This window comes from Mobula birostris, chromosome 2 (assembly GCF_030028105.1).
Source record: "Mobula birostris isolate sMobBir1 chromosome 2, sMobBir1.hap1, whole genome shotgun sequence".
NCBI lineage: Eukaryota > Metazoa > Chordata > Chondrichthyes > Myliobatiformes > Myliobatidae > Mobula > Mobula birostris.
Window position 1 is genome coordinate 228,617,204 of NC_092371.1, and position 13,516 is coordinate 228,630,719.

The 13,516-nt window shown below is 40.2% G+C and overlaps 1 protein-coding gene across 1 annotated transcript in view; it reads left to right on the plus strand.

Annotated features, from left to right (window-relative positions):
• The window catches only part of trdn (triadin), a 559,007-nt gene that overhangs the window by 438,869 nt on the left and 106,622 nt on the right, over positions 1–13,516 (plus strand). Inside the window, exons 41-42 of the mRNA XM_072251580.1 lie at positions 3,920–3,970; positions 6,632–6,676. Of these exons, the coding sequence (XP_072107681.1) occupies positions 3,920–3,970; positions 6,632–6,676 (96 nt within the window). The remainder of the gene's footprint in view (positions 1–3,919; positions 3,971–6,631; positions 6,677–13,516) is intronic.

Consider the following 13,516-nt stretch of genomic DNA (forward strand, 5'->3'; position numbering starts at 1 on the left):
GTTAAAGAGTACAAATCTTAAAAAGTTTTATTAAAAAAGGCAGTGCTTTCCAACATTACCAAAACATAACCATTTATTCAATAAATGCTTCATTTGTTAGTTGCCCAAGAAATGTAATATACCAAATGTAATTTACCATGTGGAGGAAACAAGCATTGGGAAATACTGAGAGATTAAACACTAAAGGTTTGCTGAAGAATATTTTTGCATGCCCAATAAACTTACCTTTCTGATCATAATTAGATGATAAAAATCCATGGAGAATAGTCACTGCTAATGCTATTGGTTGCAATGATACAAGAAGAAAAAATGCCGAATCAACCTTTGAACTTTGAGTAACAGTTCAACATTTAATAGTGGTACTGTATTTAATAACAAAGTAAGTTGGCTGTTGTAAAGTGAGGAGAAATTAGCAGGTGGTGATATAAAATAATAGAACTCATAGAACCATAGAAACTACAGCACAGAAACAGACCCTTTGGCCCTTCTTGGCTGTGCCGAACCATTTTCTGCCTAGTCCCACTGATCTGCACACGGACCATATCCCTCCATACACCTCCCATCCATGTATCTGTCCAATTTATTCTTAAATGTTAAAAAAGAACCCGCATTTACCACCTCGTCTGGCAGCTCATTCCATACTCCCACCACTCTCTGTGTGAAGAAGCCCCCCCTAATGTTCCCTTTAAACTTTTCCCCCCTCAACCCTTAACCCATGTCCTCTGGTTTTTTTCTCCCCTTGCCTCAGTGGAAAAAGCCTGCTTGCACTCACTCTATCTATACCCATCATAATTTTATATACCTCTATCAAATCTCTCCTCATTCTTCTATGCTCCAGGGAATAAAGTCCTAACCTATTCGACCTTTCTCTGTAACTGAGTTTCTCAAGTCCCGGCAACATCCTTGTAAACCTTCTCTGCACTCTTTCAACCTTATTTATTTCCTTCCTGTAATTTGGTGACCAAAACTGAACACAATACTCCAGATTCGTCCTCACCAATGCCTTATACAACCTCATCATAACATTCCAGCTCTTATACTCAATACTTCGATTAATAAAGGCCAGTGTACCAAAAGCTCTCTTTACGATCCTATCTACCTGTGACGACACTTTTAGGGAATTTTCTATCTGTATTCCCAGATCCCTCTGTTCCACTGCACTCCTCAGTGCCTTACCATTAACCCTGTATGTTCTACCTTGGTTTGTCCTTCCAACGTGCAATACCTCACACTTGTCTGTATTAAACCCCATCTGCCATTTATCAGCCCATTTTTCCAGCTGGTCCAAGTCCCTCTGCAGGCTCTGAAAACCTTCCTCACTGTCTACTACACCTCCAATCTTTGTATCATCAGCAAACTTGCTGATCCAATTTACCACATTATCATCCAGATCATTGATATAGATGACAAATAACAATGGACCCAGCACTGATCCCTGTGGCACACCACTAGTCACAGGCCTCCACTCAGAGAAGCAATTCTCTACCACCACTCTCTGGCTTCTTCCATCGAGCCAATGTCTAATCCAATTTACCACCTCTCCATGTATACCTAGCGACTGAATTTTCCTAACTAACCTCCCATGCGGGACCTTGTCAAAGGCCTTACTGAAGTCCATGTAGACAATATCCACTGCCTTCCCTTCATCCACTTTCCTGGTAACCTCCTCGAAAAACTCCAACAAATTGGTCAAACATGACCTACCACGCACAAAGCCATGTTGGCTCTCCCTAATAACCCCCTGTCTATCCAAATGCTTGTAGATTCTGTCTCTTAGTACTGCCTCCAATAACTTACCTACTACTGATGTTAAACTCACCAGCCTATAATTTCCCGGATTACTTTTCGATCCTTTTTTAAACAACGGAACAACGTGAGTCACTCTCCAATCCTCCGGCACTTCACCCGTAGACAGCGACATTTTAAATATTTCTGCCAGGGCCCCCGCAATTTCAACACTAGTCTCCTTCAAGGTCCGAGGGAACACTCTGTCAGGTCTCGGGGATTTATCACTTTAATTTTCCTCAAGACAGCAAGCACCTCCTCCTTTTCAATCTGTACAGTTTCCATGGTCTCACTACTTGATTCCCTCAATTCCATAGATTTCATGCCAGCTTCCTTAGTAAATACAGATGCAAAAAACCTATTTAAGATCTCCCCCATTTCCTTTGGTTCCGCACAAAGCTGACCACTCTGATCTTCAAGAGGACCAATTTTATCCCTTACAATCCTTTTGCTCTTAATATACTTGTAAAAGCTCTTTGGATTATCCTTCACTTTGACTGCCAAGGCAACCTCATGTCTTCTTTTAGCCCTCCTGATTTCTTTCTTAAGTATTTTCTTGCACTTCTTATACTCCTCAAGCACCTGATTTACCCCCTGTTTCCTATACATTTCATACAACTCCCTCTTCTTTATCAGAGTTGCAATATCCCTTGAGAACCAAGGTTCCTTATTCCTATTCAATTTGCCTTTAATCCTGACAGGAACATACAAACTCTGCACTCTCAAAATTTCCAAATGAAGAAAATAGAAAGCATATTTCTGTGCCAAGTGTAGAGAGCTACGGCAAATCATGACCGAAATGATGGAAAGTTTAATCTAACTGAGATAGGTGGCTGACCTAAAAATATGTGCTGAGTGTCGTAGACAAAATCAGGCTCTTGAACCAGCATGATTAACTTCACTCTCATTTTTTCAGTACTATTTATTGACTTATTATTGTTATTTGTACATTATATCCTTTTTTGCGCATTGTTGTTTGTCAATCCTTGTTTACAGTTGTTTATAAATTCTATTATATTTCTTTATTTTCCTGTGAATGCCTGCAAGAAAATGACTTGCAAAGTTGTATATGGTGACACAACATAGAAGTAGAAACATAGAAATCTACAGCACACAACCCTTCGACCCACAATGTTGTACTGACCTACTCTAGCAGCTGCCTAGAATTTCCCTACTGCATAGCCCTCTATTTTTCTAAGCTCCATCTACCTACCTAAGAGTCTCTTAAAAGTACATATACATACTTCGATAATAAATTTCCTTTGACTTGCTCCTTTATGCACCCAAAATTAGATTTCTCTGGTGAGCAAGAATTATAACAACATCCATTGTCATGATGTTTTTAGTTTGATGCAAGTGTTGTAGAATTTCAGAGTTAATCCTAGCCTAATCACAGGACAGTTTACAATGACCAATTAACCTACCAACTGGTATATCTGGACTGTGGAGGAAACAAGAGCATCTGGAGGAAACCAATGCAATCACGAGGAAAATGTATAAACTCCTTACAGACGGAGGTGGGAACTGAATATGAGTCACTTGTACTGTAAACTGTTGTGCTAACCACTACGCACCGATATTTAAGTATTTATATGTGTCTTGTGCTGGCGCATGGCCAAGTGATTAAGACGTTCGTCTAGTGATTTGAAGGTCGCTAGTTCGAGCTTTGGCTAAGACAGTGTGTTGTGTCCTTGAGCAAGGCACTTAACCACACACTGCTCTGCGACAACACCAGTGCCAAGCCGTATGGGTCCTAATATCCTTCCCTTGGACAACATTGGTGGTGTGGAGAGGGGAGACTTGCAGCATGGGCAACTGCCGGTCTTCCATACAACCTTGCCCAAGCCTGCACCCTGGAAGCCTTCCAAGGCACAAATCCATGGTCTCACAAGACTAACGGATGCCTATGATATGTGTCTTGCAGCAAAGACCCAAAATTAATCAAATATTGTTGCTGATATTATGAATGAACTAGTTTTTTCTGTTGTAACGGTCGATTATTTGTTAATTTGTTAACAACATTAAACACTATTACATGTCATTTGTTAATTAAAAATGGTTTTGCTTGAGGGTGTAGATGAATAATATATATTTGTTACACAATTGACAATATTTATTCTTCTCTTACCTACAGAGCCAGAAAAGCTACAAAAACCAAAATCAGCTCTGACAACAAAAACAAAAGGTAACTGTGTAGTATATTTAATATTTTAACAATATTTGAGTAATATTGTAAATATATAGTTTGATTCATTATGGGTTATATGTACGAGGTACATGAATGGTGTACATCATTACACCACCATGTCATGTGTGAGTACCTCACGAAAGCAAAGCTAAGTTGACCCATATCCCTGGCTCCCGTGTTTTTCTTTCAATTAGTTCCTGGAGTCACAAAACATAACAGTAACAAAGCAAGGATTATATGGCTAGTCATAATGTATAATTTCAACATTAGTCAATGTTTTATTTGATAACTTATGTAAGAATGAAGAACCAACAGTTTCCAAAAGTGGAAAGAGGGTATTTCCTGAAGTACACAATAAAATCTGATACAGAAGTCAAAAGATGTTGGCCGTTTGTCAAAGGAACTAGGATAGGAAACTCACTACACAGCTTTTAATTAATTGAAGCTCACACTTTATTGTCTCTGCACAAACAACAAAGCCACTATGTTGACCCCAGGCAAATAACACAGAACAAGAATTCGACTGTTTCCTCTGTACCAATGCTCACTCAGACCACTTTCCCAATTTATAACAGCAAAATAGGGAATCTCTGCTGGCCAGATGATCGATCCTTTCTTCTCTCTGCCCCTGGGTTCTTCCCCACGATGGTGATTCTCCAGTGTTATCACTGATAGTGCAATCGAAGTGTCCACTTTTATATTTATTCCTTATCAATGGAAATATAACATCCCAGTGTCATTGGATAAACATCACCTGGTTGACCCTTAACACCTTTTTATTGGCTCAGGTTCTGGGCTACAGAATCCACATTGTTCTATGGTTTCTACCCCCCAACCTTGTGTTTTTGTTTCTTTCAATTTCGAGTGGTAATAATTTAAGCAACCCAGACATTCAGTCTAATGAGATTACAGATTGCTTCTTTGGTAAATCTGGCATTTAACATAATACATAGCTACTTGTCTGAGAATGGTCTGAGGTCTAGCAGGTCATTTACCAGAAGCTCCTTGTGTCCACATTCAATTGTTCTGATTAGATTATCCCAGAGCAAGAATCAGTTCAGAGTCCACAAAATTGGGGGGGCGGAGGGGGGGTGTCTGCAAGGACAGTCTCGCAGAATGGATGTCTCCATCCCGCTGTCCTTGACTGATTCGAGTTTGATATTTTCTTCCATATTTCAAATCCAACATGGCCAGCTAGAAGTGCACTCCATCACAGAAGCCAACAATTTGCATATTTCCTCAACACACACTGCCATCTTTGCACATCTGCTTCATGTTATGTGCTCCACAATATCTAACATTTCTGCCTTCTTTATACTGACATGCACCAGATACTGTGATTTGAGAGGAAAGTCGAGGAACTGATAGTCATAACTGGTGCTGAGGTGCTTATGTCACCTGACCCTTTAGCATATGCACTGTTAAATGTGTTTAATGTTAATGTATTCACTGGACCCCTGACATGATAGGAATGGTGTCCACCCCATAACAGAAGCAAGAAATGGGTGGATCCAATTTATTTTTGGGCATTACATTCAATAATGCAGGAGGCATCAAAGCAAGCAGCACAGTAGTGCAGAAGCAGACATCCCACCCTGCAAAAACTCATTTCAGGAAGGTAGCACCATCAATTTGTGGGAGACTCCCGGAACTTCTGGGAGAGGTGGGACGTCTGCAATAGAGTAGCTCCTCAGCAGCTAGCCAGCTAGTTTAAATAATGTTAGCTATGCTAATGAATGAATGACACCTGTTAAACTCACCTCAACATGTCTTTTACAGTCTTAACCCACCATGGACAATAGAATAGTCACTGTTGCAAACAGTGCAGCGAGCAAGACTGTCATTAGTTTTGACCCCTATTAGGCAGGGGTACACTTTAGTGTAGTCTGGGTTGAAGTACATTTTATATTTTCTTTTTTTTGGAACACACTGCCATGGCGCTCTCTCTCTTTCTTTCTCTCTCTCTCTCTCTCTCTCTCTCACTCACTCACTCTCTCTCTCTCTCTCTCTCTCTCACTCACTCACTCTCTCTCTCTCACTCACTCACGCACTCACTCACTCACTCACTCTCTCTCTCTCTCTCTCTCTCTCTCACTCACTCTCTCTCAAAAATCGAAATCCGGGATATTGTATATAATTTGTGGGCATCAGGAAGCCACTATCAAATACACGGGAGACTCCTGAAACTTCCGGGAGAGGTGGGATGTCTACAGTAGCACAGGAGATAGTTCAACACTTTACAGCACAGACTGTAAGGTCAGTACTCGACTCCCACCTCTGTCTATAAGGAGATTGCATGTTCTCCCAGTGACTGTCTACGTTTCCTCTGGGTGCTTTGGTTTCCTCCCACGTTAGGGTTAGTGAGTTGTGGGCGAGCTACGCTGGTGCTGGAAACTTATGGGCCCCCCACCACAATCCTCGCTGATTTACTTTGATGTAAACAACCTATTTCAATGTATATTTCAATGTACATGTGACAAATAAAAGTAATCTTTCTTTTCTATCTTTTAATTTGTGCTGAAAAAGCATGTTGAGACAAAAATTCTCCTGTGATTTTACTAATGTTTGATGTACATTTGTTCATATTTACTTAATATTTATGTAAGATTGAAGTATGAACAATATTGATCTTAATTCAATTGTTCACCACATGCTTAGAGGCTGAAACTATGAAGAAAGAGAAACCAAAGCCTGCAGAGAAAGGTAACAAAATGTAAATTGTATTAATATCAATCTGCAATTCTGACATCCCATTGCTCTTCTTTTTCTTTACTAAAAGTACAGACCTGCTTGTAGGTCTCTGAGGATAATTGAACATAGAACATAGTACAGCACATTACAGCCCCTTCGACCCACAATGTTGTGCTGACCCTCAAACCCTGCCTCCCATATAACCCCCCACCTTAAATTCCTCCATATACTTGTCTAGTAGTCCCTTAAATTTCACAAGTGTATCTGCCTCCACCACTGACTCAGGCAGTGTATTCCACGCACCAACCACTCTCTGAGTAAAAAATCTTCCTCTAACATCCCCCTTGAACTTCCCACCCCTTAACTTAAAGCCATGTCCTCTTGTATTGAGCAGTGGTGCCCTGGGGAAGAGGCGCTGGCTATCCACTCTATCTATTCCTCTTAATAACTTGTACACCTCTGTCATGTCTCCTCTCATCCTTCTTCTCTCCAAAGAGTAAAGCCCTAGCTCCCTTAATCTCTGATCATAATGCATACTCTCTAAACCAGGCAGCATCCTGGTAAATCTCCTCTGTACCCTTTCCAATGCTTCCACATCCTTCCTATAGTGAGGTGACCAGAACTGGACACAATACTCCAATTGTGGCCTAACTAGAGTTTTATAGAGCTGCATCATTACATTACATTACATCATTACATTGCATCAATATGTTACTGATATTCGTAGGAATGGAGATTTGTCCAGTTAAACCAATATTTATCCATATTTATTCAAGTAAATAATTGTGACTATTTTGAAAGAATGATAATGATGGCAAAGTATGATTAATGTGTTGAACAAACTGGGGCAGCACAGTAGCGTAGTACGCTTGAATTTTCAAAAGGGCTTCAGACAAGGTGCCACACATGAGGCTGCCTAACAAGCTATGAGTCCATGGAATTAAAGGAAAGATTCTAGCAAGGATAAAGCAGTGGCTGATTGGCAGGAGGCAAAGAGTGGGAATAAAAGGAACCTTTCTGTTTGGCTGATGGTGACTAGTGGTGTTCCACAGGGATCTGTGGTAGGACCAATTCTTCTTACGTTATATGACAATGATTTGGATGATGGAATTGATGGCTTTGTTGCCAAGTTTGCATACAATATGAAGATAGGTGAAAGGGCTGGTTGTCCGGATGGAATACAGTGTTGGGAAATGCATGATAATGCATTTTGGTAAAAGGAGCAATAGTGCAGACTATTATCTAAATGGGGAAGTTCAAACATAAGGGATGCAGAGGATCTTGTGCAAGACTCCCAGAAGGTTAATTTACAAGTTAAGTCTATGGTAAAGAAGGCAAATGCAATCGCGAGAAAATCTGCAGAATCTGGAAAATCAGGCAACACACACAAAATGCTGGTGGAATGCAGCAGGCCAGGCAGCATCTATAGGAAGAAGTACAGTCAATATTTTGGGTCGAGAACCTTTGTCAGGTCTAACGGAAAAAAGATATTAAGAGATTTGAATGTTGGCATTTATTTCAAGGGGAATAGAAAGTAAAGGAAAGGAGGCTTTATAAGGCACTAGCCAGGTGGCACTTGGTATATTGTCAACAACTTTGGGCCCAGAGAGGATGTGTTGTCATTAGAGAGAGTCCAGAGGAGGTTCACAAGAATGATTCTGGGAATGGGAGGAGCATTTGGCAGCTTTGTGCCGATACTCACTGGAACTTAGAATGTGAGGGGGGAATCTCACTGAAACCTAACAAATTTTTTAAAGAACTTGATAGGGCGGATGTGGAGAGGATGTTTCCAATGGTGGAGGTATCCAAAGTTAGAGGGCACAGCCTGAAGATTGAGAGGTGGCCTTTAGGAACAGAGGTAAGGAGGAATTTTATTCACCAGAGAGTAGTGAATCTGTGGAATGCTCTGCCACAGATTGCAGGGAGGCCAAGTGCATGGGGATAGTTAAGACAGAAGTTGATTGCTTCCTGATTGGTTAGGGCATCAAAGGATATGGCAAGAAGGCAGGTGTATGTGGTTGAGTGGGATCCAGGATCAGCCATGATGGAATGGCGGAGCAGACTCGATGAAATGAATGGCCTAATTCTTCTCCTATTTCTTATGGTCTTATAGAGAGGCGGCAGAAGGACTTAGAAAGATTCGGAGAATGGCAAAGAAATGACAGATGGAATACAGTGACAGGAAGTGAATGGTCATGTACTTTTGTAGATGAAAGGGAAGGGTTGACTATTTTCTAAATGGAGAGAAAATTCAAAAAAACTAAGTTGCAAAGGGACTTGGGAATGCTTGTGCAGATTCCCTAAAGGTTAATTCGTAGGTTCAGACTGTGGCAAGGAAGGCAAATGCAATGTTAGCTTCATTTCAAGAGGACTAGAATATAAAAGCAAGAATATAATATTGAGACTTTATAAAGAACTGGTGAGGCCTCTCTTGGAGTATTGTGAGCAGATTTGGGCCCCTTATCTTAGAAAGGATGTGGTGAAACTGGAGAGGATTCAAAAGAGGTTCAAGGAAATGATTCCAGGATTGAATGGCTTGTCATATGAAGAGTGTTTGATGGCTCTGCTTGTATTTGCTGAAATTCAGAAGAATGAGGGGTGAAGTCATTGAAACCTATTGAATGGTGAAAGGCCTTAATAGCGTGCATGCAGAGGGGATGTTTCCGATGGAGGACCCAAGGACACAGCCTCAGAATAGAGGGGGTGTCCTTTTAGAATGGAGATTTCTTCAGCCTGAGGGTAGTGAATCTGTGGAATTCTTTGTCACAGGCAGCTGTGGAGACCAAATGTATATTTAAGGCAGAGGTTGATAGATTATTGACTGCTCAAGGCATGAAGGAATATGAGGAAATGCAAGGAGTTTGAGGCAGAGAGGAAAATTTGGTCAGCCATGATGAATTGGCCTAATTCTGACCCTATGTCTTATGGTCTTATGATTTCTTATGGTAGTAGTTAGCACAACACTTTACAGTACAGGCAACCAGGGTTCAATTCCCAATGCTGCCTGTAAGGAGATTGTACATTCTCCCCGTGATTATGTGGGTTTCCTCCAGGTGTTCCTGTTCCTCCCACAGTCCAAAGACGTACCGGTTGGTAGGTTAATTAGTTATTGAAAATTGTACCATGATTAGGCTAGGAGGTTTCTGGGCAACATGGCTTGAAGGGCTGGAGGGCCTATTTCATGCAGTATCTCAATGAATAAAATTAATTAAATACAATTAAACAAAATTTAACTAAAATCTGTGAAGATTGTCTCCATGAATGCTTTCCCAACATAGAGTTATAGAGTCATAGCATATACAGCACAGAAAAAGTTCCTTTGGTGCTGAATCTGCCTAGTCCCATTGTCCTGCACCCAGACCATAACACTCCACATCCCTCTCATCCATGTACCCTATCCAAATTTCTCTTAAATGTTGAAATCAATCCTGCATCCACCAATTGCTCACGAGTTTAAATGTTTAGCTTACTAAATCCGCACTTTGATTGTATCTGATACATCCCAAAGCTGAGAATATGTAATGTGCTACTGACAACTAAAGAAGAGCCGACAACTTCTATATTTGTTTGTCCGAGAGAAACTTAGGAAGCAGTTAAATTTTTCTCTCTTACTTTACACCATAATCCGCACTGAAGTTATCGTGCCTTCATGATCATGAAATGGAAGTTAATCAACGAGCAAGGAGTCAATCTTTATCAAGCAAAGGCAAAAATATAGATTGATGCTATACAGATGGATCTTCTATCTGGATTGTATCCTGGGTTCCGCCTTTATTACGTGTATTATGGTAACTAGTCACATGAGTGGGGCAGTGTGGTAAAAGCGAAGGGAATAAATTACGTATTCATGCTTTCTTCTGGGCAGTTTGGAGTTGGGGACCGACAGACGTCATATCTTCTGTTGACCACTTAGTTACGCTTAAGTTTCATCGCTTCAAGATTTTTTGTTTTGCTAGTTGCTAATAAAGTATCAAATACAGTTCGTTGATGTTTGGAACATTATTACTGGAGTAATAATGATTGGAGGATGCGTCATACAAGGATAACAACCTGTGCTAGGTTGTCAACAGCAACAGTTGATTTTTTTTAGATTTGGCTACTATTAGTAATAGGGGATCTTCACTTTCAGAAATGACTCAATCTTCTTAAAACATATTCTCATTATTTCCCTACCTGTTATTTTGAAAAGCCCTAAATAACCAGTAGGTGATGTTCATCAAAAATTCTATCCAAATTGCTCGCAGTAGTGTTTTTACGGTATAAGAACTATCTTTCTTTGCAAATACTGTAGATTTTCATATAAGTAGTGCTGGCAAATGTGTACGTAAAATTGTTGCCTGCAGTTCTTTTAACTTGCTGATGCTGATGGTTGGATTAGGTTCAGATATCAAATCCCCTGCAGTGATATTCCGCCTTTCATGTTTGTACAATATCACTGTCACTCCATCTCTCAGTTGTTTTGCTTTCACATAAGAGTCTTTAGGCTAGAAATTGACCTTTGTTCATTTGTATTGAATATACTAGATAGAGACATATGTGCTTAACTCTTCTGCAAAATTCAATTGCACTTAAATTATGGTTTGATAATGCAGCTATGGATAAATTTCTATCTCAATGCCAAATGGTTTATTCATAAAAACATGTTGTCCTGTGGTGGGTACATATATGAACCAAAGTTTTGGATCTTCAGCAAAATAACAGCCAATATATCTGGTTTTCATTTAATTAAAATTATTTTTTTTTTAGTTTAAAAATTAAAACACTCTTGAAGGCCTACTTGGAAATGTTGTTTCACTGATTTCCCAACAATAAATGCCAACTCTCCTTTTTTTTCAAAATATGATATATAGCTTTAAAAACACATATGCAGAGTACTGACTAAATTTATTTTTCTTTGGGTAAAAACTTGAACACTAAAGCTGAGACTGAAAACTATAGGGAGAAAAAACACAAATTAATGTGAATTATTGAAAGAAAATAAAAATTTGATCCAAATTGTTCAGCCTGAGGCATTTTGTACCAGCAGCTGAAACACCTAACAGAAGTTTTGTATTCAATTAAACAACTGATAGCCTAAGTTAAAAAATAGAGAGGCACTGTGATGGGATCATTTTTGGTCCCATCACCATATATTTCTTGGTAGAATGCTGGTGTTTTAGTCAAACTGAGGTGTTGAACCAATATGCATGCCAAAATTCATTAAAAAAACAGAGTTAAGGTCAACCTTTATAATTATGTCTAAACAATGATATGTTCCTCTAAAGTACAGGTTTCCAATCTTTTTTATGCCATGGACCCTGACTATTAACTGTGGGGCCTGTGGAACTCAGGTTGGGAACCTCTGCTCTAAACTATCCATCTAACATGAGGAATATTCAATAACAGAACCATTTACAAATTCAGTCCGCAGACCATATCAGATTGGCCTGTGACTTAGCTGTATTCACTTACATTTTTCAAAAATGAATGTTGTTGCATCATATTGATTGAAATTTTCTATCAATCAAAAGTAAGTGCTTTTATTTAACATTAACGAAAACCTAAAAAAACGCCTTGCAGAAAGCCAGAACTAAAAAAGGAACAATTCAAGTTCTAATTATACTTAATGGTGAACTAAGTGTCAGTCAGAAGAAGGCCACATTATCACTTCTACTAAAGCCGTGGCAATATGCTATTTATACAAAATAGGCTTTAACCCCCATTATGTGTGTCAAATGGTTGCTGGTGGCACTTCTAGAGTGGTAGTGTAGTAGGTAGTGCTTGTCACTGTCTCCTTCAGCTTCCACCACTGGCTTGCAGTCTCACGAAAAGGAGAACTGAATGTGCAAGTCTCTCCCTGCCTGTGCATAGTCTCTCCAACAGCAAGCCTTGTGTAGTGCTTCCATGATGGCAACACACGGAAACTAAACTCATTTTGGACTCAGGCTGAACTACAGAGGACGGGGGAGGAGGTCTGGCCCCTGCACATGAAGCACGCGGGCTCACTGGTATGTGGGCACGCCCTGGTGCTCGTGAACCAGATCCCCAGCTGTGGGTAAATAGCATCCCTGCCTTGTGGGCAGCTTCGGGAGAGACGAAGTCTACAGGAAGAAACTCAGATAGAAAATCCAGAGTGGAGCCCCTAAATCAGCTGGACGTTACTGAACATCCTTCCAGCAGCTCCTGCAGCCCAGCTGGTGCCAAACGCATTGCTTCGCTTTCCTTTGGACTACACGGGTGAGGCTGAGAGGAGGATCTTGATAACTGGGCATCCCAGGATCTCCATACCTTCCGGCCAGGCTTGTGTCCAATAGAGTGCCGCTTCTCCGTTGATCTTTGAGACAGATAGATGCCATCATCGTCAGAATCAGAATCAGGTTTATTATCTCCGACATGTGTCATGAAATTTGTTAACTTAATTATCATCATCAACCCAAATCACATTAATTGGATAAACTTCATTTCTGGATTTCATCTCTCTCATAAGCAAATCCATTGGCCTGGCTTCTGCTTGTGGACTCTTAGAACTATATTTCAGTAGCACTGTCCACAGCTTCCATTAGTGGCAGGTAGCAGACCATTCTGCAAAAGTTGTGCACTTCAGCTTCCTCAGACCTTTCTCACAAAGAAAAATCTGACAGATTTGACTTGCATCAAATGACTTCTGTTCAAGTGCAAAATAAGAGGATGGAGTTTTTCATCTTTCCTTAATTCCATTCTATAAAAATACCCTTCCACTTTTATCCCTGCAATTCTCTACTTTGGGAATGCCACATGAACAGTTACCTATCCATTGTCAGAGATCCTACATCCAGAATTCCAGGGTCTTGATTAACATGAAATTTCTTAAATCCCAGCTTGCAGACATGTTTG